The sequence below is a fragment of the Pseudoliparis swirei genome, chromosome 3 (assembly GCF_029220125.1).
Source record: "Pseudoliparis swirei isolate HS2019 ecotype Mariana Trench chromosome 3, NWPU_hadal_v1, whole genome shotgun sequence".
In the NCBI taxonomy this organism is placed as follows: Eukaryota; Metazoa; Chordata; class Actinopteri; order Perciformes; family Liparidae; genus Pseudoliparis; species Pseudoliparis swirei.
The window spans coordinates 15762636-15786221 of record NC_079390.1 but is presented as its reverse complement, the minus strand read 5'-3'; the positions used below and the strand labels follow the sequence as shown (position 1 = coordinate 15786221).

The following is a 23586-nucleotide window of genomic DNA, read 5'->3' as shown; positions in this document are numbered from 1 at the left end:
TGATTGTTAATGGTATGTTATGAATGCTTATAACATGTTATGCTTCAGTCCATGCTGGCCTATAGAGACATTTTGTGAGACAGCAGTACTTAAGCCACAGGTCAAACGAACACACAAGGGATGCATGGCGTGTAAAACAACATAGATCCATAGAAATCACAATCTTTAACTCTTACTCTATGTACCTATGGGATAAAACAATGCACAAAAAGTTCTTTGTCCTTTGTTTTTCTTAAGTCATGTATTTGATTATCTTTTTCTTAACTTAAAAGACGGTGTTTGATTGGCACTTGATCAGCACTTCTAAACAAGTTATTGATATCTAACATTTGATCGCACATCTACAATTTTCAGAAGCTGCGGAGGTCTAGTTTGGCACAGGTTGTACTATGGAGTCTATTATTACTTTTACTATCTTACCAATACTGTATAGCATTCTATACACCTCGTTGTATGCTCTAGCCTTTTAGAGCATGTTTCTAATCAACAGACCAGACATCTTTTCAACTAAAATATTTTTGTATAGTTTACTTATCAAATAGCAGCATTTTCATAACTTACAAAAAGTACATGTAAACCTATTCATTCAAAATCGTAGTAATTTCAAAGGTTCATACAACAGACATAGAACACAAAACAGGACAACATGCTACTATATTGCTTCCAATATTCTTTACATTTTCTTACTGTCAAACTAAATCATCATGACAGAAATATGGACACCACCGGTTGATGATGAGTCATCATAATGCACAAACAAATCGCGAAGCTAATCTTAATCAGGCTTAGTTGGCACTCTCATCATCCACACAAATATAACATAGTTCACATTGTATCGACAACGCTGGACTGCATTTGGACTACAAACTAGAATAGCTACAATAAAGTACATATAGATCATATGACATGACATATTGTATTTCCACAGAAATGAATTCTAGTCATTTTTCAGATAAGAGGATATGCATAAAGGATGTCATTGTTTTCGGCTTGAGGTCACAAACACGTTTCCCGCCTCGCTCGCGCCATCGTATGCGTTCCGTTCCTTACTGCGCTTTGCTTCAGAGTGGCTGCAAACGGTTTGTTAGTGAATATCGAATCGAGCGAGATTTGCCTTCTTGAGGAAGAGAAAAAAAACAGAACAACAACAACAACACTTTCTCTTCCCTTCAAAAGGCCATAGTTCACGGTCTAAACGCTCGTTCTTCTTCTTCTACCAAGGGAATTTGATACTTTGAGCTAACGTTTGCTGGTTGGTCTTGTGGGCGTCACAGTTTCGGAGGCAGGTGTTTTCTGTGCATTTTTAGCCTTGTGAACTCTACGGCCTGGGGAAATATTTTCATACCCTTATGACCTATAGTGCATAACTCCCACCGCCAGCGTGCCACCCATGAGAAGACAAGACGTTATGTGTGTGTGTGGGGGGGTGTGGGGGGGAGAGGGGGCAGGGAGGGGGGAGGGAGGGGGGAAAAGCACAGTGTAGGAATAAGCACAGACAGTTCGGGAAGCGGGAGGAGTCTCGGATCGTCGAGAAACAGCAACATGCGGGGGTAGGTGCGTGGAGGGAGGAGGGGGGTAAGAATGTCGAGAGAAAGAGTAAAGTCAATGAGAGGGCGGAGAGAAATAGCATTTGGCACAATGTCATGATCGGAGAGCCCCCCTTGCAGTCAAGCAGTCCAGTTGCATTGATAAAACATCCCCTTGTTTTGTGCTTGTATCTTAATATATGCTAAAAATCGTGGGCAGTAAAAGGTTATCCGTATGCTAAGGTTTCACTAGTGGTCAGATTTGAGTTATGGATGAGCGAGAAAGCCTTCAAGGACGTGTGGTGAAAGGAGAGATTTCAGTTTAGGAAGTAAAAGGCTCACTGTTGCAATGTTCGGACACAAAGGCTCGGTTCCAATCCGTTTACCTTCAAATGTGAATTTGTGGAAATGAAAAAGGCAATTCGTTAAATTTCCCAAAAGAAAAAAATAGAGCAGAAAACACAAAGGGGAGAGGTTCTGAATTTCCTGGGACACCACTCAGCACCAACCCTCACAGCCGTGTATTCAGGAAGCTGGTCATAGAGCTTGGGTTGATGGGGACAATTGAAAGATGTCTTTAGAGGGTGGATGCAACAGGAAAGTGCGGTGGGAATAATTTGTGATTCGCTGGAAACCCCCCAAAAGAGAAAACGAAAACGGCCCTCTAATTGAAGTGCAGTGCATTGGTGCTGGTAAACATAAACATCACAAGACGCTGGAGTATAAATGCTCTTGCGGATAATATAATATATCCCGTCTGTCAGTATTGGTGGGGTCTGGTTTACATGACATAGATGTGCACATTGAAATATACTCGCGTCCCGGCGGGGGACAGACACGCTTTACATTGTGTTGTCTTCATGTCTCACAGTGCAGTCTTCAGAGACCCAGTGTACTCAGGATGAACACCATAGATAGCAGCACAGAAGGAAGCCACGGTAATCTTCGAGTGCTCGGGAAATGCTCTGGACAATTAGCCTCCCTGCATTAGACCGACGATTGCCCATAAAAAGACAACGATGCCCGAACATTGCCCTGCGTTTTAATCCGCCCGCAGTTAGTGAGTGCTAACGTGTTTTTGGGAACGATAACAGGCTGCCTATATCAACCGAAGTTTTTGTTTTGTTTTGTCTTGATGCAAATTGGGAAGGATGGCTCCCAGAAAACAAAGTGAGTCCAAACCCTTCTTTTCAAGTGTCATTCTACTTCCCTTTCATAAGTGTGTGTGTGTGTATGTGTGTGTGTGTGTGTGTGTGTGTGTCTCTTGACTATTTGGTACCCTTAATGTAAAGGCATTAGTTTCTTTGTTCACAGATATTGGTTCATACAGCTTTTCTTATCAAAACGCGTTTGTAGTGCCGACTGAACTGGTGAGACACTGCTTCAAGGTAATCTGAGCATTAGGTTAATTATTGGGAAATGTGTGACTAAGGCAAATGTATCGTCAGGGAAAATGTAGAGTATGGCCAATTTTGTTTCCGAAGATTGAGAAAATAAAAAACCTGCATTGGGAGCGAGGATGGACTTGAGATATTAAGACTGGATTGTTTTTAGTCGTGACAGGCTAAAATCAATCCTTTTTTATAAAGTGAGAGGTTGGGTGAGATCCAATGGGCTGCTAACGGGCTGGACAACACATCGGCTGTTTTTAGTTTAATAGTCCCCAGAGGGGTTCTGATTTCATGGTATAAGGAGATAAAAACCTAATCCTATAGCACCAAGAAAGGGTTAAACGACATATTTCCGTGTGTTTCTAGCTGTGACTGAATATGCAAATGTGTTTCCGTGTTTTGTGGGAGCATCATCGAGGATGTGTTTCTTGTAAAATATATTCATACATTCCTGTGTGTCTCCTCTATCCTCTCACATTGATTATTCAACCCCTGAACTATACTCAGCAGCAGTGAAGTCCAGGCCGGGTTTTTTTTGTTTTTTTTGTTATACATTTCTTTCACTGCAACACAATATTTGATCCCTGTAAATAAAAAATAGCGATAGGCTTATATTGTTTTTACATTCAGATCAACCTGCATTCACAGGTTTAAATAATCTATTTGTGTTTGAATGAGACCATGTCAATAAATAAAGGATGGAAATATAAAATACCCAAATTTAGAAACTTCAATTATGATATGAGCCAGAATTCGACAGACGTCAACATAGATATGACTTTTTTTAACAAATGATGCGCAGATTGCTTCCCCGTAGACGGAGATGACCTCAGGTGCTTGTCATAAAAACCTCTCCCCTGTTCACAACGCCTTCTGCATTGTACGCAAAGAACAAGGTTTGTAAAACAGCTCCATCGGCTGGCTGGAGCTTCATCCGACTCGCTCAACTCACCGGGAGCTGAGGTTTGCAACTGAAAATAAAACCAAAAGAAACCCAAACAAATCCAAAATAAAACAGAACAGCTATGAGGTTTTGGAGGAGGGTGAAACCCTGCGGCCTCACCCTTGAATCTGCAGCTTGGCAGTGGACCAGTTCAGCTTACTCTGATCACCATCGTCAAAAGGACTCGACACAAACTTTTAAAAAACATCAGGACGTCAGTCCTAAAAACACATTCACATATCACACACACTTATCTTGGTTGTCTCCCCCACCTCCTCCTTTTGTCATTCATTCATTTGATACGGAAATATTGAACAGATATTTGGACGTTTCTTTTTTCTATTCATCGTGACCCTCTCAATTCCCTTCTATCTCGGTCTTCATCCTTTCCTACTTTCCTCTTCATTTTCCTTTTAGCCCACCTTTTGTGGGTTGGTAGCGCGCACGCCCTGCTCGTAAGTGATCCGTTGGCTGATCAAATACTGCGCTGCTTGCGTAGCGGCTGGCGACCCTGTTATGGTAACTTTACGGTTCCGAGTACCAGGAATGAACTCTCCCTTTTTGGAGATCTGGATGCGGGCTCCCGTTAGCTCCTGGTACTCCACCAGCGTTTTCCCTCCTTTCCCCAAAATGGCACCGACCAGATTCTCGGGTACAGCGATCTCAACCACGTCCTTCGCCCCGTCCCCCAGCTTCTCTGCTGCCAATAAGGAGGAGGCCATCAGTGGGGATGAAGCATTTAGGTAACCATTGGAAGCCCCTGTAGCAGCTGCTAGAGAACCCAGCGAGAACCCCCCAAGGGTCGCAGCATGGTGGCCAGCACCGCCGGAGGCATCACTGGCGTAGGAGGCCAGTAGGTTGGCTGCGGCGGCAGCGGCCGGGTTGGCACTAGCTGCTACTGCAGCGAGGACCCCAGAAGCGGCTGCAGGGTTGAGGCCCAGACCTAGGGTGTTAGTGTTGTAGCCGTAGCTGGCCAGCGTGTTGAGGGCCGAGGTGATGGCCAGCAGATCGTTGCCAGAGAAGCTGGACATGGTCGCGGGGAAGCCGCCCATTCCTGTCAAGCCGGCCTGGCCCAGAAGGCTGGAGGCGGTGGCGGCGGCTGCTGCGGCTGCATTGGGCAGCACCTCGGCCGTATTGGCGTAGGGGGAGCCGGTGGGGTTGGAGTTGGCCACTGGACCTGAGACGTTGGAATAGCTGATGTTGAGGCAGCTGCTGCTCTGAGGGTCCTCCTGGATCTTCTGCACTATGATCTCCACGGCCTTGCGGTTCTGCTCAGGCTCCCCACTGATGGTCACCACCCGCTCCTGCAGGTTGATGCCCTCTGGCTTCTGAGAGAGCTGTACCCAAGCCCCTGACTGCTCCATCACCGCTTTGACCGTGGCTCCACCCTTGCCAATGATAAGCCCAGCTGTGCTATTGGGCACGATCAATTTGGCCTGGAGAGAAATAGAAAGATCGAAGTATCCATAAAAAGGTAACAAGGGAAAGGTTTAACAGCATACATGGTTGACGGAAAGAGGGATGTCGCTCACTGAGTCAGAGTACTGTACAAGCCCCCGCTTTACTCAGCGATTTGTTAATCCCAAGGGTTTAGGCTGCAGCTGCCACACGGCTCTGTCTTGTCATGAAAGACTGTAGGTAAAAATAACCACATACTCACATTTTCCTGACCCCACCAATGATCTGCTGGGCGATGACCTACAGTCGTAGGTCATGGCCCAGAGAACAAGTAAGGCCTATGACCAATAAACAGGCTGTCTTGAAAGGGACCTGTCCCCACCACACAGTGGCCACACCTCCTTGTGACCTCACTGCCTGTACAGTATCTCACCTGTTTGACGCGGTCTGGGTTGACGGTGGTCTGTGGCTGCAGTATGCTGACCGGTTCGGGTTTCTGGGCGCTCTGGGGCATCTCGCGGACTTTCTCCGCGATGAAGTTGTGGACACCATTGAGGGCCTCGACTGTACCCTGTATCAGACAGACCCGTTCTGTTGTTCCTGAGATGAAAGATAAAGAAGGGAGAGGACAAACATAAGCAATGAGTTCCTGTAATGTGCTCCGAGTGCGTAGTTGGTGAGCAGATTGTAGGGATTTGCTCGGGGTTGGACAGAAAACTAAATGTATATGATGACGTTTCTGCAATAAGAAATGCTCCTTGACATTTCACAGAGACGCAATTACTAAGCTATTCCTCGCTTACTCCATTTACACAATCAACAGAGAACAGCTTAAAGAAAGACCCGTGCTTGGTTAGCGAGCCACATGGGAGGTTGGGGGAGGATTCCTCTTCACTGATGTAACTCTTTCAGGGCTGTATTACTGAGCCCGTCCTTGCCTTGAAGCTCTAATAGACTACACACACGCTTGTTCCTCCTCTAGGCTTATTTCTACACCCACATTGACGACCCAACCGGCATTCCGTTGCCATGGTAAAGGGGCCAAGCCGTGGAAACAGGTGATGCAACAGCGAGTCCTTTATGCTTGCTTGCAGGATTTTTTAAAAACACTACCATTTTTATCGACCTTCCTGCCTCCAATTGAAGTCAATAAGAAATGTCTCTCGGCATGAATTTGAATAAGGAAAAAAAAAGTTTTCCATTAATTGAATCAAATTTGCAAATGGGAAGAGCAGCTGATAATGCCATCGGAAAGGCGCTGTTCTACTTCATCGTTGGCATTTTCCTTTCTAATTCAAGTGAATCCAAAATTGCAGATCGGTATCGGCCCTCGTGGCCATTTATCAGAACTAAGAAATGCTAAAAATTAATCCAGGGAAATTAGTCAAAGTCCAACCTGATTGGTTATATGCCATTGGTATGTCTAATAATGGATTATAAAAAGTCAATAGGGTCAGTTCAAGCATATCCGGAAAGGCAATAAGAATCTCTAATTGGGCACTATGGGGAAGATGGCACCTGACACGCAATTAACATTGTCATATTTTCCTGATTAAGTTGTCCATAACAGACATAAAGGACTGCACAATGCACAAAGAATATTCAAATAAAACGGTTGGAAGGTCCTGCACATTTAACAGCCTTATTTTTACTTAAGGTTACCAAATTAAACCAAAATACAAATCCTGCAGAAAGACATGTTCTTGACAGACTGAAGCTTGACCTGTTTTTTATGTCAGCACATTTATTCATCATACAAGATTATGTATGATGATGTCCATTATCCAGTTAGTTGTTTGACAATGAAAAAGATGAGATAAACTGTGTTATTCCATATTGTTTCTATTAAAAATGTGTATATGCAAGAGGAAATGGTATAAGACGTTATTTATGCTTTTTGAAATGCTCTTGTGTTTGCAGCCAGGAAAGAAATATATAAACTATGATGAAGTTGGAAGTAATACGTGTGCAAAACAAAAAAAGTGGGTCTTTTTAGATGGTGGTTCCTTTCCTTATTATCTTTTGGAGACATACTGCTTTGAGCAATAGTTGCTTTTTCCTCACTTTACCAACATCCTTTGCTGGATGAGGAGGTCGCTCTACTTTACCTGGTATGGTAACCTCTTGTTAAACATCTCCACATCTAGAAAGGATTGACATCACTGTTCCCAGATCACCTCATTCTAAGGCAGAGGCCATGACATATGACGTCAAATCTTCACACACCATGAAGACTATATCTGAATGCTACGATTCTCAGCGCTTTTTCACTCCCTAAATTGCTTGCATCATCTTTTGTCTGGAGGGCTACAAATTTCATCATAAAAGTTTGGAGTTGGCTCGTCTTCTTGTTTTGCAGGAGGAGAGTGAACAAGGTGCCAGTGCCCCCGAGAGAGAGCACACATCTCAGCTCCCTCCCCCCTCATAAGAGAACAATGTCTTGTAGCTTGAATTTTCCTGCGATGAGAACCTGCCTCTGCCTAAGCCCGCCCAAATCCTCCGTCGAATTTATACAGACTATTAGCGTGCCACACATAAAAAGTATCACCCATAATTACTGTCATCACATTAGCAGATTTTTCAAAGTAATTATTCACACTACAAATTGAGCTGGAAATGTTTTTGCTGGATATCTGAGTGCTGTGGCTATCCATCATGTCACGCTGCTGCCATATGGCATGCTTTTCTCAAACGTAAACATTGATTTGAATGTGGGGAACTTTTGTAGCATGCTATTTATATCCACTAAATCAGAAACAAACTCGGAAACCGCCTGACCAGAACAATCACTGTTGCCATGTTTAATAAGACAAGTAAACCATGCTTATCATGGATTTTGTTCTGGCGTTAGCCGGAGAAATGACTGATTGTCATGTACCTAGTCCTAATACGCTGTATGATGCTTTTTACCAATAAATTACAAATGTAAGGAGAAACGGGATGCTTGCATGCATAAATCTGCAGTAGGATCAGATGTCTGTGTCTCATTAAAATACACTAGGGATTTGACTTTTAGCGGAAATACTGACACAAAGTGCAGTCTTGCAGGATGGACTTAAAGGCATGTTGAGCTCAACAACTGCAATTGTTTGAAGGTACAAATAATCTTTGATCAAACACTATCATTTAAGTGAGTAATTGCTAAGGTTGACGATAACTATATATATTTTCTATATGTCAACAAATCTCATGGAAAGACCGCATTAGCCCGCTGCTCACTACTTTCATCAGCCTGTCAACGGCTCTCAGCCCGAGCCCTTTGGCTTCTATTAATTATATCAATAAAAAACAAGCCAAAAATATATAGTATCTTTTTTTCGAAACCAAGTAAGCGCAGTAAAAAAAAATGAATAGCTGTGCACCGTCAAATTTAATCAAAGACAAGTCAGACAACAGCAAAAGAGCATTTGTCACGGACTATTTTCAGCAGTGGGTTAATACACATTTGGTGCTCTAGTGAGTATCTGAGGCAGGAGGTGTTTGCGGTATTACTTGCGGTGTGTTCTTGGTAATGAAGGAACATGTCACCTAGTGCAACAGTTTGGCTCATTGGTGCTTTAATACACACACACACACAATACTTGTTGGTAGAATACATTCACAATTGGTTTGGGTCTATAAACAGGATTTGTCAACAACAAGAAATAGAGAATAGCGCTAGACTTCTCCTTTAACAAATATTCAACCATCAGAATGGACTATTAAGTTAGGCAAGTATGCATCCAGAATACATATAAATTATATCAAATTGCAAAATGTTGCTGAGACAATTATAACAAGATGTGAACTGGAAAACGACTGGTCGTCACTGTGCAAACTGTTCCAGCATGTCGAGCTCCATGCTAATTCTAACTAACAAATGAAACCATTTGCTGACAAAGGTTGCCAGATTGTAGTGTTGATGGACTCCATGTACTGTGATGTAACAATGTAAAAAGAGGAGCTACACAAAGCTAATCAGATTAATACAAATTGTATTTGATACAAACAAAAAAGAAATAATTATAAAAAAAGGTTTTACTCGCAAATGGTGAATTTGACAAATGTGAGGTTGATTAGAATTTTTAAAAATGTACCATGAACTCAAGTTTACAATGTTTACTGGGGTAATAAATGAGAACACCAGAGGAGTTGCCCCCTGCAGGTCAGTAGAGAGAATGCAAGTTATAAGACACGTCCACATCGACTTCACTTGTCGATGAAAATGGCCTGAATTCATATATGATGACATTTTTATCTGCAAATGTATCGGAGCATGTCAGTACACCTGCGGCAGCAGAAAAAAGAACATCCCGCCGCTGTAGACCTAGTCTCTCCACGGCGCCAACCGGCCGGTCGAAGAGCAGCTACAGCTCCTCAGCAGAAATTTGCCGGAAAGTCTTAAATGGGGATTACTTGGACAAACTAATAACATATTGGGAATCTAAATAGTAATTTTCTCACCTGATCTTTTACAAAAACTCAGAAACTGTTTTTTTTAAGGTAAAAAAATGATGAAGTTGGCAACGCTAAGAGAAGTAAACCAAAGTGAGGTCACAAAGAATACTTTAACAGCCTTGCTAGCCACCAGTTTGGGGTAGATGTTCATTAGTTAAAGAGGTATTTCAGCATTGCACTGAGATACAGTCTGGGGGCTTGCAACCGATCGCATAAAAGGAATGGTTGATGCGGTGATGTCCTGACTTTTAGTCTTTAGCATGGAATTAGGCTCCAAAAACGCTGGATCCTGTGTTTCCCATAATGCAACTCTGTGGTGTCCCAGCTAACATTTCATCAACCTAGAGATAGGCCAGTAGTTCTATGACACAACCGCTCTCGCGTGAAACGAGTTGAAATGACGTATAGGTCGCACCTAAACCTCAGAATAACGAGATTTATAAACATTGTAGATTTATCAAACAATGTCATTGAGTACTTTTAAATGTAAGCTGTCAAGCCTCCAGCTCATCATTACAACTGAACCAGCCGATGGAAATGGAATCATTTTTAAAAGTCGAAGACTGACGGCGCCTCGGCTTTGGTTTAGGTCTAACTTTGTATTCATATTTGGAATTGAGGCTCTCAGTTAAACATGTATATTCAATTATTTCAAGCTGCGATAACCCTGATTGCATCATCATCTATGTTCACAGGCTGAGCACCACTCATTGCGACGAGTAAACTAACCTCCTTGTGTAACATCAGATTGTGTGCTTGCATCATAAAGCTTAACAGTACTTCAGAATACTACAGCGTAACAACTGTTCACCAGGAAGAAATGTTGTGCACCGGAGGCAAAGACATGAATCTGCAGACAGAAAAAGACTGCAGTCCCCATTAGTTTGAAATCCCCGCCCATGATGTCATCCCAGACAGATGTGATATGTCCTATCGGGAGCGTTAGTGAGAACAGTATATACTGCACATGGAGAAACAACTGAACAACTGCAAACTGTGATGTTGCTGTAGTTTCTCTGTCTGCTATTTTTTAAGGAAATGAAACAGTGGTGTTTGCCAGTATGAGGTCACATATTGCAATTGATATTTGAATGATCACATAATGGAAAATAAACACCCAGTGTTTCTATGACATCACAACATCCTGATCTGTTTCGTGCTGCTCAAAGTAACTCAATACACGTACTTAGCCAGAGGTCAGCTGCACCAAGCGAAAGGGTTTGAAGTTTAGTTCCTGAGTTTGTGTGCGAATCGTGAACTCCCACGGCTCTCACTACAGCTGCTTAAATATGCGGATGTGTGCAAGTAGGTGTGTGTGCGTGTTCGTGTGCATGTGCGTATGTGTATTTGTGTGTGTGTCAAATGCGTGAACGCACAGCACACTGCGTTTAGGGGGGTTCGAGTGAATCCAGCTGTGCAACGGTTGAGATGGGTTCAAACCAAATAGTGAAAACAAAAACAGTAGTATGGACAGTAGAGGAGTATGATGTCATCTTATCTGGTCTGAACCCGCCCAACTACCAGTAACCAAATCTGAGAAAAAGCAGTGAGTGGGGAGGAGTGAAGAGGAAACTTGGCATGCGTCGGAGCAGCTTGACTACAGCTGGGAGAAGGGGTCATGTCCACAGAGAGAGATTGAAACGGGCTATTTCTGGGCCTACTCCCCCTTGTCACACAATCATCCCTCAACCACACAACCCTGCACCGTCCGCACTCGTCCATCTCCGCCCGCCACAGTTGCACAGTCCCCTTCAAGAACCTTTGCATTCATGGTCTCATCACGGTTTACGCTGACTGATGGGAGACGCAGAGGTGGGTGTGGGAGCCTCAGACCGAGTCGTCACAGACAGGATTGCAGAGAAAAATGTCTGCCTCGGTTGTTGTCCCTTGATTTCTCTCATGTGCGATTGTGCTGTGGTTGGAGTGTGTGCTCAGGCTGCCGCAGGATGAGAGTGGAGGGCGTGAACTGTGTGTAATGGAATTAGCATGCTGTAGTAGCACACATTGCAGCTGATTCAACAATGAAAGCAAGATAAAAACGGATGTAGCTGAGAACTTTGACATGCTAAATTTGGTGGCTTCAAAAACTCTGTATATCTCTGTATATTTCTGTATATCTTACAGAAACTTTACCAATTTGCCCATACATAACAGTTAAAAAAAGTTTTAGCTACTACTGACTTCTCAACTATTATGCAGCCTAGAGAAGCACTCCTTTCATTTCACTTGTGTGGACCCGAATAACCGCCCAATCAAATGGTTGCCAGCACCCTCTCCATGAACTCCTCTTTTCACTCATCAAGATAATGAGTAGGGGGATGGGCCGAGCAGGTGGTGGGTGGCCTATGAACACATCCACAATCCAAAGAGAGAAATAAGGATACATATCGCTCCTTTTCATTTGTTGCCATGCCAATGGAGTAGCCATGCTTCGTTCCCCTCGTACATATTTGGCCTCGTATGTGGAGAATTTCCGGGCCGTGCCCTCTGAACGAGGGTCCTTTCACCACGGCTAGCAGAAACATGGCTCGAAGAGACAAGTACAGGAGAAATAATTGCTCGCACATCCTTCCCCTCCTCTCCCCTGATCCTCCGTCGGCTAATTCTTTGCCATGATTCTGTCAGTCCTATATATCACACATTACTCCCTACAGAACACATCAAATTCAAACCATGTTGTGCTTTTTTTTTGTTGGCAACGTGATATTGTGTTCTCAAAATGATCTAAAGACTGAAATTGCAGAGGTCACAGGATAGATTCAGTAATGAAGGTAGCTGTAATGATGGGCAATTGAGTTAAATCTAATCGTTTAATAAAACAAGAAGACTGATTGTGTACCCGATAATAAAGAAGTTGCATTTTTTGTGCACTGCTAACTATATCCAATCTAAGGAGGTTATTATATATTCTAAATGTCGATACAGTAAAAACTATACAAACTACACAGGCATTATTTGCTTGCATCAGTAATCACAGAAAACATCTGGACCTAATAAGCAGCGAGACGCTCAGCACCTGTTATTTTTCAGCAGGTCGGAGCCTCCTCTGAGGCATGAAGGACAAACAGCCGGACTCCCGTACGGCTCAGGCGTTTGTGTTCGGAGGATAAGACGGGTCGGCTTTGACCTCTGTGTTATGGGGGTCACCAAGCTGCACGAGCGCCCTTCCTCTGTTGCCATTTTTGACCGAGACGCTCCTCAACACAATGATGGCCTCCGCGTCACAGAGTCGGTTCTCATTTTCGGGGGGGGGGGTGGGGGGAATAAATGGCCCTCCTGTCCAATTTTGCCAGAAAAGAGAGTGAATGCATCGACATGAAACCTGCACCTTGAGACCCCCTGAAAGCCTCAACAACTACATTTTGTCTGGTCTCCGTCTTTTAAAAGCTTACTATGTCGAGCAGTATTCACAACTATGAATATAGTAAAATAGTGTTGTGATATTCTCTCTTATAATGCCATTGAACACCCGGTTGTTTCTGGGAAGGCCTTCTTTTGTTCTGCTATTACATCGGACCTCTGTGGTCCAGTCGTTTTTTAAGGTAAAATATAATATTTTTGCGAAAAAGCTGGGCTGCCCCTCTTAGTCGCTTTGGTCTCAGTGAACTGAGATTTATTTTGACGACGAGTCGTTTTTAATGCTTTCTTCATGCTGAATGACTTATTTTCAAGAAGCTTATGAGAACATCTCTGGCAAACACGAGATTTAAAGTGGCACCTATTTTTCACGATATTAGCCTTAGGTGTGTGTGTGCAAAGTATGTATAGTGTAGTTGATTGTCTTGGCTTGAGTCCATGAAATCTTATCGGCCTACATATTCAGTCTGTGCAGACGTCTGCATTACGCCGAGCACCAGGTAGGGAGGGCCGCCCCATTGCCGCCAGGTATGCAACCTGCTGGCCAAGCAACTTCAAAATGGCCTTCAGACCTAAATGCTGCTTCTGTAAGCTCCCCCAAGGTCTTCACGGTGCTCAAGTTCAGAGTGTTTACGAACGCCCTGTGATAAAAATGGATTGCAATTATTTGCCAAATGAAGAGGACATATCAAATGCTCTCTTGCACCAAAGCGTCACTTCTTCAGCTGGGTAATAAGTCAGATCTCTCCTTTCATAAATATATACATACATCAATATATGATCATTGATTTTAAATACTGAGGGATTAATTCTTACCTGGGTAGAAGTCTTTGGATTTGGACAGCTTAATGGTGGCACCCGTCTCTTTCTGCAGTTGTACGATGGTCTGTCCACCCTTGCCGATTATAGAGCCGGCTGCATAGCTGGGGATCAGCACCTTCAGGAAGTACTCGCCCTCCTCTGTGTGTGTGTGTGGGGGGGGGGGCACATAGAGTGAGAAAGTCAAGTCTCGTAAAGCAGCTCTGCACATCATCATGTACGCCATAGTGGTGCCCAGCCCCCACTTCCTCGTAGTACCCTGAACAAGCAGAAAATTCACAATAGGGACACATAGCTTTGACTTATATGGGGTACGGTAATGATATATCTTGTGTCTGTGTTCCTCTGGTGAAGGGAAGGTAACTGGAAGAAGCTCTTTGAGCAGCTTTCAGTGCGTTCACATTTTATCAGAGACTGTGACGCGTTCTGCGTCCTGCCCCAGATTTCCCTCGTAGAGTAAAGGATGACCTCCTTTCCAGTTTGCAGAGGTCTAATTTTAACTGTTTTCAAGGAGTTTTAGAAAACCTCTTGACTGAATACAAAACCAGGGTCCAGTGTTACGGATCGTTCCCCATGCGTAACCAGAAGGAGTGCAGCACGAGCGGTCCAATCTGTCTGCAAAAGGTAGCCTGCTTATTCTGAGACAGAAAGGTACACACAGAGGACTACCGGCAAACACATGAAGTCATTAGCCAGTGCCACTTATGGATGCCAATGCAGAGTGATTCCTCGTAATGAACAGACGTGAGATGAACATATGGGAACCAATCCCACAGATTTGTTCACAGGGTACACTGCCAAGATGGTCTAAATCTCCTCCATTTTGGAAGGGGCTTCTGTGGCTTACAGTAGCTTATAGCAGTTGGTGATTGACAGCCCCTCAGTGTGCAGCATTTGCAGGCAAGAATGGTTCTCCCTCTCAATTTGGGAAACTTCCTCTCTTCTACGATGCCAATTATTAATGAATCAACTAATCAGCTCCAAGAAAACCCTGATCCTGTGTGCGCTAATCTAGTAAAAAGCAATCAGCCACATGTTGAGCTCGGACCCCAATATGATTATAGAACCGACCAACAATAAATCAGAAACGCTTTATTTATACATGTGTGGAGCGGACGTGATTCCCCACCGAATTCCGAGTATCACATTGATGACATCATGGTGAACACTTGGCACATGTGCATTATCAGCACTGGTTACAAATGATCTCCTTTGCATGCTGATTCTGATGCAATGACGTCATGCTCGATCCTTTTTGCAGCTGCCTCAAGGGTGACGTCACTCGAGCGGGCAGAGATGTGAAGAAAGGCACTGTCCACCTTTGCAGGGTGAGATTTCTAACACGCTTTGGAGCGTAGCGTGATAGAGATTTTTAGATCTGAAAACCACACGGTTCGTCACCGTTTCACTGCAACGTTTTCGTGGAGGGTATGGAATGGGGAGTGGGGCTTGACCGGCATGGTGGGGAGGAGAGATGGTTGGATGGAGGTGGACCACCCTGCACTGAGACCAACCTGTTGCCTCGGTAATGCACTCATTAGATGCGGATGTGAATGAACATGGCATTGTGACATTAAGGCATTTCACAGTCCACAAGGAGCTTGTCTCCTTATTGCATTAGCATGCCTCTCATGTTGCATTAAGACACAGGCTTGTTTTGTGCTCATAATCAATGGCTCTGACAGGTATGCAGACATTGAAACGATTGTTAATGGAATTTCAATTTTGATTTAGATTAATTAGACACAGTTGGGGAGAGAACCTCAGAACAAATCCTACGTGCCTTTACCTCGAAGCCCAGACATCACCAATATCGGAAGCTAGTGCTGGTCAGTATGTCCTTTTTCTGAGAACATCCTCAAGAAATAAAGATAAATCTGGACATCACGTAAGCAGCTCTGGCCATCTGATCTTTACAGTTCCTCCTATGTTGCAGTCAGCTTTTTGCATTTCTCACCACGAATAACAATAAAATGACCTTGGTGAGAAAATAAAGATCATGCATGTCTGACACGGTCGCCGTAAAGCTTTTGAGCCCTCGCTCCTATCCCGAGATATCTGATACCGTAGCCGCACAAAGAATATCATTTGAGTGGTGCTGATTGCAGGATGCAAACAACCAAATACCTGTTGTTGACAGACAAGCCAATACCCACTGCGTAACTTTCTACTCATCTTTAACCAGAGTAAACCTAGCAGGGGAGAAAGCCACTGAGATTCCCTCCGTCGCCTTCGCAGCCACGTTTGCTGTCATTAGTCAATAATTAATTCTGTCCTAGTGTCTGAGATCACAGTAACAGGTTTTAATGGCGTCATGTGGTAGAGTAAACATGGCAATCTGTTGCTGCAATCCGCCAGAGAACTGGAGCAGTTGGGCACATTTGGGAAGCCGAGCCAGTGAGGTGTTAGTTCATACCCCCTACTTCCAATACTAGAAGGATGGCTTGGCGGAGACGCGGACGCTGAGCCAAATGGGTTTAGTTAAGTCACTCAAGGGGGGTGGGTCAGGAAGGAAATGCCTTGTGACCGTCCTCCCTCCTTCCCACTACCCCTCCAAGTACCCATTCTGCATTTCAATGGACTAACCTGCTGCTGAGAGGGAGCAAGGACGACGGAACAAAAAAAACGACCAATAATGGACAAATGAGCCTTTGGTGTATGAAATTGCACACAGTCGAGCACGACGGACAAATTCAACAAGTCAGACAAAAAGAGTTTGCGGCTTACCCATTCTGAGATCTGCTGCTGCTCAATTCCTCTGTCAGATAGCCCTCAATGCCGGGGCACAATCTCTGAAGGGGATCTGAACGTTAGCCTAGGCATAGGTGCAATGGTAGTGTTGAGGAATGCGGCCAGTCGACTTTTTTTCCACCGCCGTTCTAATTCATCGGTGGGCGCAGAAAAAGAGATTTCACCGCAGCATCCGAGCCATGCCTGCAGCTGGCCAGAGCCTCAATTGTCTGAGAAAATGCTAATGCAGGCTCTCAGTGTTTTCAGTGAAAGACGGCACGCATTGTTCAAGCCTGCATCGGTTTGAAGGGGGGGGGGGTCTTCCCTGCCGCATCACCCTTTTCACTGCTCTCATCCATATTCATCGAGTGGCCTGTCCGTCTGCAGCAGCGCGCAAGACTGACACCGCGCTTGGCCAATGGGTGGCCTCCTTCCTCCTGCACGTCACGTCTCCGTCCCCCCACCCCCCCGATGCCGGTCCCCAAAAAATTAAATTTTCTTCTCCACTCCGCCTCTTTTGACGCAGCACTATAAAGTATGGCAGTCCATTCACTCACTTTTTTTTAGTGGCAAGTGACAAAGGTGAAGTGGCTGGGCGAGCGCGATTCAGCGGCGAGCGGGCAAGCATGTGGAGTGACCTTCAACAGTGGCTGAAGAGGTGTACGGCTAGCACAAGCAGATGATGAAGGAGGTGGAGGAGGAGTGATCTGAGGCAGCGTGCCTTACGCCACCCACCCTTCTTTCCTTCCTTTCCCCCACCCCCAATCCCTTAGACGGCCATGTTTGGGAGGGCGGAGGGGCTCATCAACCATTGCAAATGGCAGTGCCGCAGAATGGTGGAGGGGGGTGATGAAGCCAATCACTACGCCTATAAATCTTATGCCGAGAGGTATCTTAAGTGACTGAATGTGTGTAAAAACTGCAATGTGCATGCGTGCGAGTGTCTCTGTGTGGATGGCGGGGGGGGGGGGGACTTCATTTAATAGTAGTTTCAAGGGGACCTCTAAAAAAAAGAAAGGGGAACTCCTTTTTTTTTCTTGGCTACTGATTTCATCCACATATGAAACTCGTATCACTGTGGCTCGTTTGTTTCTTTGGAGCAAAATGGCTTCCAGAATTTTCTACCATCTCATTCACTGATGCTCTGGTCTATAGACACAGCCTCTCTGTAGACTCCACTCTTCTTTTCTCTCCGCTTTGCTCTGTCTTCATTTCGATCGTTCTCCCTCTCTCTCCCTGTCTCTCTCTCTCTCTCTCTCTTTCACTGCCACCTGGCAAATTCACAGTCCGCTCACGTCACATCGCTCTGCAAGGGCACCTGTGTCCTTCCCACCAAAAAATAAATAAATAAGAAATACAGCTCAAATTCCTGTGCCAACCTTTCGATTAGTAACATTACGAGATCATACCTAATCCCTTGACCACACAACCTTTTAAGGAGGCGCATGCTTGCCAGCGACATGGGCTCAGAGTATGGGTAATGAGAGAGAAATTAATGTAAGATGTTCATTCTGAAGAGAGAGGGGCAATGCTGATAAAAAAAGAGTCATTTCCCCCATTCAGTGTCCACAGCTCTTAAAGCGCAACGAGGGGCTCGGCTTTGAAAGCGCACAGGCTTTCTTCCCTTTGTTGCAACTGTCAGTCATGTTAATGATCAGTTCGATAGAAAAAAAGCGTGATCAATATCAGACGCATTCGAAGAGCTGGTGATTACAGGGACGGCTGAGGATTATCAGGCTGTCTACCAGTATTGCCAGACAGGCCGTGGGTTTCCAACGTTACATGTAGAGCACATATTATGGGGGGGATGCTAAAAACACGTCACATAAAACATCAACGGTCTAAATGTGTATGTGCAGCTACACAGAGAGCTTCGGTCAGTGCTGCGGACCAAATTAGCTTCGGATACTTATCAGAATGGACCGGGCTGCCATTTTAACCTCTCTAAATCAAAGCTACTGCATATGCAAACACCTCAGTGACAATGCTACGCTGACTTGCACCATATAAATGTCATTTATTTGGACTAAAACTGCCGTAAATATATTGAGAGTGATTCTGGAGAACAATAAAATGGCCTCTAGACTGAATTTAAATACATGAGTGAACATAGACGCTGCTTCATTTAAACCAGTTGGTCTTAAATCAGTTCATCCAGTGAGGCTGTTTAGTATTGTCATTACCGAACTCATATTTTATGGAAAAGTAAGGCTGCAGTTCTATTAATTCATCAGTTAGCATTGCCGCTGGTTCCCTCCACAAAAGGCCAATGGGAGTTTTCCTTTGAATTTGGATTATTGCAGAAAATAAGCTCTGCGGTGGTTTGTTTAGCAAGATAATTTCTTTAAATGAACCCCACTTTTAAATCATATATACAATCATCAGAAGAAAAAACTAAAAAGGAACTCACCAAGGTCACATAAAGGAGGTCTAGTGTCCCCAGTGAGGACATTTAGTCCTCTTATTTAAACTCTAGTGAGCAACAACTTTTTTAAAGACATGTAGAAGCTTCAGAATTCACGAGTTAATTTACTGACGTTTGTTATGTCAAAAAAATATTAGAAAAAATCTCTTCAACTTATGTTAACAACAGACCTTATTTCAAGCATCTAAAAAAAACAGAATAATTTAAATGTTATTAACTTTATGGAGAGTGAACAAGAAGAACTTACTTCTGGGTTTTAGGACTCAATCCTACAGCATAAACCAAATTTCCCATTGCAAATGATCAAATGTATGTTATGAAATCCACCATAAAACTGCTCTTAAAAAGGTCATTAAAAAGAAACGGTTGCACACTTTGTATATATTCTTTTAATGTTAACACTTATTTTAAAATGGTCAACATGGGTGGATCGTACTGCGAAGCACATTCTAATTTACATTCTGCGTTGCATGTGTCCACCTCGCTCCACAATAAATGAGGGCGGTCACACATTGAAAGCTCACAAGCAGTCCTGTCTGGTTGACTTCCTTGACGAAGTGATTGGTTATTCAACACAGATATGATCGTGTTTAGGAGGCCATCTGGAACACCTTTGCCTCTGAGGAACAAGGCGGCCTCTTCAGAGTCAGACCATCTTCGGGACGCGATTAATTGTGCAGCACCGGCGGGGCTGTGACACGGAGACGCCTTTGAAAGAACATGGACTCGACCGGGGAAACGGTGTGTGATGCCATTATAGAAATTACAGCAGCAAGTGAATTATGTACTTTTAGTATTCATTAAGATCCTCCAAATGCAATTTCACACCGTCTAGCCGCTCACATCACCTGGATATTGGACGGGGGAAGATCACCGTGGAGTCTCCGTGCTACAAATGGATGGTGTAAACTCTCCCAGAAACAGGAACACCATGGGACTGCTCTGTTCTTACAGTGGCTTTAGGGGTGCTAATGGAGGACATGTGGGATGCTGAATGTGCTGTAAAATACTGTCTAGTGGCACCAGGGTCCTTATGTGCACTGCTGAAATGACATTTCTGGAGGTGCCGTAAAGACACAGCTGTGCCGTTAGAGGTATATAATGCTGCTATCATCGCATGGCGGCGTGTATGAGACACAAAGAGACAGACAAAGCACATTTCAGTAACATATGGTGCCCGTTCTCCGCGGACCTCTAATTAACATGAAGTTCCTGAATAAAGTGGTCCCTGCGAGCTGCAGACCATAACCATTCCGAGCTGAAATAAGATGCGCAGTAGCTGATACACCGAGTCAGCCGCCATCCCCGCTGCCGCGCTCCGACATCTTACTGATGAGGCTGCTGTGCACACACGTCTCCTTCTCGCTGACGCTGTACTGTTCGCCACTATTTCTCTCCCAGAGAAAAATGTATCAGGATCAATTAGTTAAAATGGCACTGCAGTGTTTCTGCTGCCCCCACCTCATCCCCCCTATACACACACATGCACACGCACACACACACACACACACACACACACAACCACCTCTCACAGTTCTTACCACTCCCCACTGCAACGATGAATCGATTTGTGGGAGATTTTTTATTTGTAAAGAAAATAAAGTCTAAATTATCTGATTCCAGCTTCTTTTAATGAAAATAGTAACCCTCTATGCCAGCTGACTGAACCAAACTAGACCATTGGGGACGTCATCTTGGGCTTAGAGAAGCACTGATTGACATTTTCCCTTCTTTCTGGCATCTAGAGAACAAACAACTGACAAATAAACCAAAGAAATAATTAACAGATTGCTTGACGATGGGAATAACCGTTAGTTGCAGGCTATTATATGTGTCTGCATTGTACTTTTACAGTTGTGGAGTGTGCTGACAGTTCAGACAAAAACACCAAACAGATGCTGAGATTTGACTCACCCGGTGACCTAGAAATAAGATGACTTTGATAGGAATCTAGGCGACAAGTGGTAATGAGTGCACCGTACTATCTATATACGGTTGTGTGGTTTTCACTGCATGGGGTTGTCCTGCTTAGCTCGCGTCAACAAAACCTGCACACCTAACCAATGAAACCAGACATCTACAAAGTCCATCGTGGATCTCAAGTGAACACTACGGCTCCGTTAGGTCTCGTCCTTCTGACGACGTGCACACATCTCAACGGTGATTCAGAGGGTCGGAACAGCCACCTTGTCTCCGGGCTTCTTAAGACAATATACCACTCAGATTCAATTCAATTCTATTTCAGTTTATTTTATATGGCCCAATATCACAATTTAGAAATTTGCCTCAGAGGTCTTTGGAGATGGATTTGCATTGCACCAAGACTCATAGGTGAGTGGTTCCCAAACTACAGAGTCCAGGACTCCCGAGGCAAGATGTTTGACGTCATTTCTGATTCTGTCAGCACTACTACTGCAACGTCATTTCAGTTCCGCTCACGTTATCATCACTAAAGGCCTCCTCCACGTTGTGTTGCTCAGGACAACTCTGTGGCGTAAGGTAATCACAATGTGGATATATTTGACCAACACACAATTTGTTGGATTTGGTCGATGCTTCTACAGAGTTACTGAGGCCATTGTGTTGGAAAAGTAGAGCCAAAGAGAAAGCTGTCAGAGCTAGCCACCAAATGATCATTTATCACCTGACCAGACAGAGGCTGACATTGGAAAACATTTATATTAGCCAGGAATCATTATTGCATGTCTGTATATGACGAAAAAACACCAAAGATAAGAGGAAATTATTCAGTTAATTTAATTATGTTATAGTTTATTTTGAATAGCATAACATTATATTGCTGTTGAGCTAAAATAAAAATGGAGGTGATGGAGGTAGATTTGCCTTTTTCGAGGGTTTATAGAAATAATAGCTCCATCTTTGTAGTGACTCAATTCAAGGGTCTATTCCATGTTGGAGGTCTCCCCAACCCAAGTGCCCTAATGCAACTACCTGTTTTACACCCCGGGGGCGAGGGGCGGGGGGGGGGGGGGGGCATATGTATCTTGTGGCCTTCGCACAAGAAAAGTACCAATTGAATTCCAACCACACACACACACACACACACGCACACACACACACACACAATAAACCCCCACAATATACACTGTTAACCAGATGGCTTCTCTTCTGCCACATTAAAGCATCACTTCGGCTGAATGAAATACTTCATGTAAGCAGCATAACTCCAGATGTGGAGAGAGGAGTCGCGAGGTGATCGGGTTCACAGTCAGAGCTGACCCGAGGAGGCCACTCGGCCAGCCGGGCTGCCCGCTCTCCTCTCCCCGCTGAGATACGCAGCGGACGAAGTAACAGCCACAAACACAGGCGGTGTTTCCCCAAGTGCCGGCTGCACAGGTGCTGCTACATGCTGCTGAATGCGCGCGTGCATGCAGTGATATGCGGGTTCACTTCTCTCTCCCCCCCCCCCCCCCCCCCCCCCATGCATGCACATTCCTGAGCTACAACAGACTCCATGTGGATGAGCCGAGTCTCGTCCTGCAGTCTCTTACCTCCGGTATTGGTGCGCTTGGTACAGCTGGCCTCCTCCGCCGGAGTTTCCAGCGGTCGTTTGCGGGAGTCCGGGTTGTCCGCCTCCATAAGGGGCTGCTGCTGCAGGCTGTGGAGGTTAGGGTTGGAGTATATCCCGTTGTGGTCCACGGCCGCTCCGCCGCCACCAGCCATCATCATCTTTTCTTTTAAATCTTATTTTCCCTCCACCGGAGCTGGAGATAAATCTGCGCTATTCCTCCCTCTTCACTCACACACACACACACACACACACACGCGCGCGCGCACACGCACACACTCACACACACGCACACACACACTGTGGAGCACTCACCACCACATAACGCGCACCGCGAGACGAAAGACAAGTTTGTGTTGGGGGGGTGGGGGGCTGTGCTCCGAGCAGTTTCAAAGGGATCAAAATGTCAGACTACACCGGGATCGCGGTCTCCTCTTTCCGCCTCGCTCGTCCCTCTCCACCGGGGCTAAATATAAATACACAAATCCCAATGAGTGGCAATGCGCTCAGCGTCGCTCCGGCAGCGTGGTCCTCATTGTTGACGCGCACAGCAACACGACCCCGCGCCTCGGAGGGAGGAGAGCCGCACGAGTAGAGAGTCTCGAGGGGCGACCGGCCATTAAAACAAGTGCAACAGCTTCGCAGAAGCGACGCGCTGGAGCTTCCAGTCAGTCATCCCCGCGTCGCGAAGCCCTGCGTGTGATAAGTGCAGCTGTTGTTATTGTTGCCTTTGTAGCGCGAGAGGGGAGGACTAGAGTCGGAGAGCACCGGAGAGGACCACAGTGCCACTGGCCGGACGAAAGACGAGGCCGACGGGAACCGGAGCCTCTTCCTCTCGTGTCACCTCACGAGAATACTTTGATAATGTTGCAAATGTTCTTTGCGTTGCTTTTGTAGTTGTTTCTTCTTTTACTTTTCCTGAATCTCAAAATAGAATAACTTGGCGATAATATATATATATATAACTTTTTTTTAAATATATGTATAAAGATGTTTGGCCACTTGTGATTGGTTTCTGAAGATTGGTTATT

At 44.8% G+C, this 23586-nt stretch overlaps 1 protein-coding gene across 2 annotated transcripts; it reads right to left on the bottom strand.

Annotated features, from left to right (window-relative positions):
* Positions 1-1472: 1472 nt before the first annotated feature.
* nova1 (NOVA alternative splicing regulator 1) lies at positions 1473-23505 on the bottom strand. 2 transcript variants are annotated; one of them, XM_056411561.1, is made up of 4 exons: positions 22539-23505; positions 13869-14012; positions 5692-5858; positions 1473-5296 (listed from the first exon to the last, which is right to left on the bottom strand). In XM_056411561.1, exons 1-4 carry the CDS (start codon positions 22714-22716, stop codon positions 4274-4276), a joined length of 1512 nt encoding a protein of 503 aa, XP_056267536.1. In that variant the 5' UTR covers positions 22717-23505; the 3' UTR covers positions 1473-4273. The 2 variants fall into 2 exon arrangements, with proteins under 2 accessions (XP_056267536.1, XP_056267537.1); XM_056411562.1 differs by lacking the exon at positions 22539-23505 and adding an exon at positions 16599-16772.
* Between the last annotated feature and the right edge of the window lie 81 nt (positions 23506-23586).

Bases quoted from the DNA above. Each gene is read 5' to 3' on its own strand.
- nova1 (XM_056411561.1), bottom strand. From the start codon at position 22,716: ATGATGATGGCTGGTGGCGGCGGAGCGGCCGTGGACCACAACGGGATA. The intron at 14,013-22,538 runs GTAAGAGACTGC...ACACACACACAG, and splicing joins CAAGCGCACCAATACCGGAG to AGGAGGGCGAGTACTTCCTG. The intron at 5,297-5,691 runs GTGAGATACTGT...ATTTCTCTCCAG, and splicing joins ACCCAGACCGCGTCAAACAG to GCCAAATTGATCGTGCCCAA.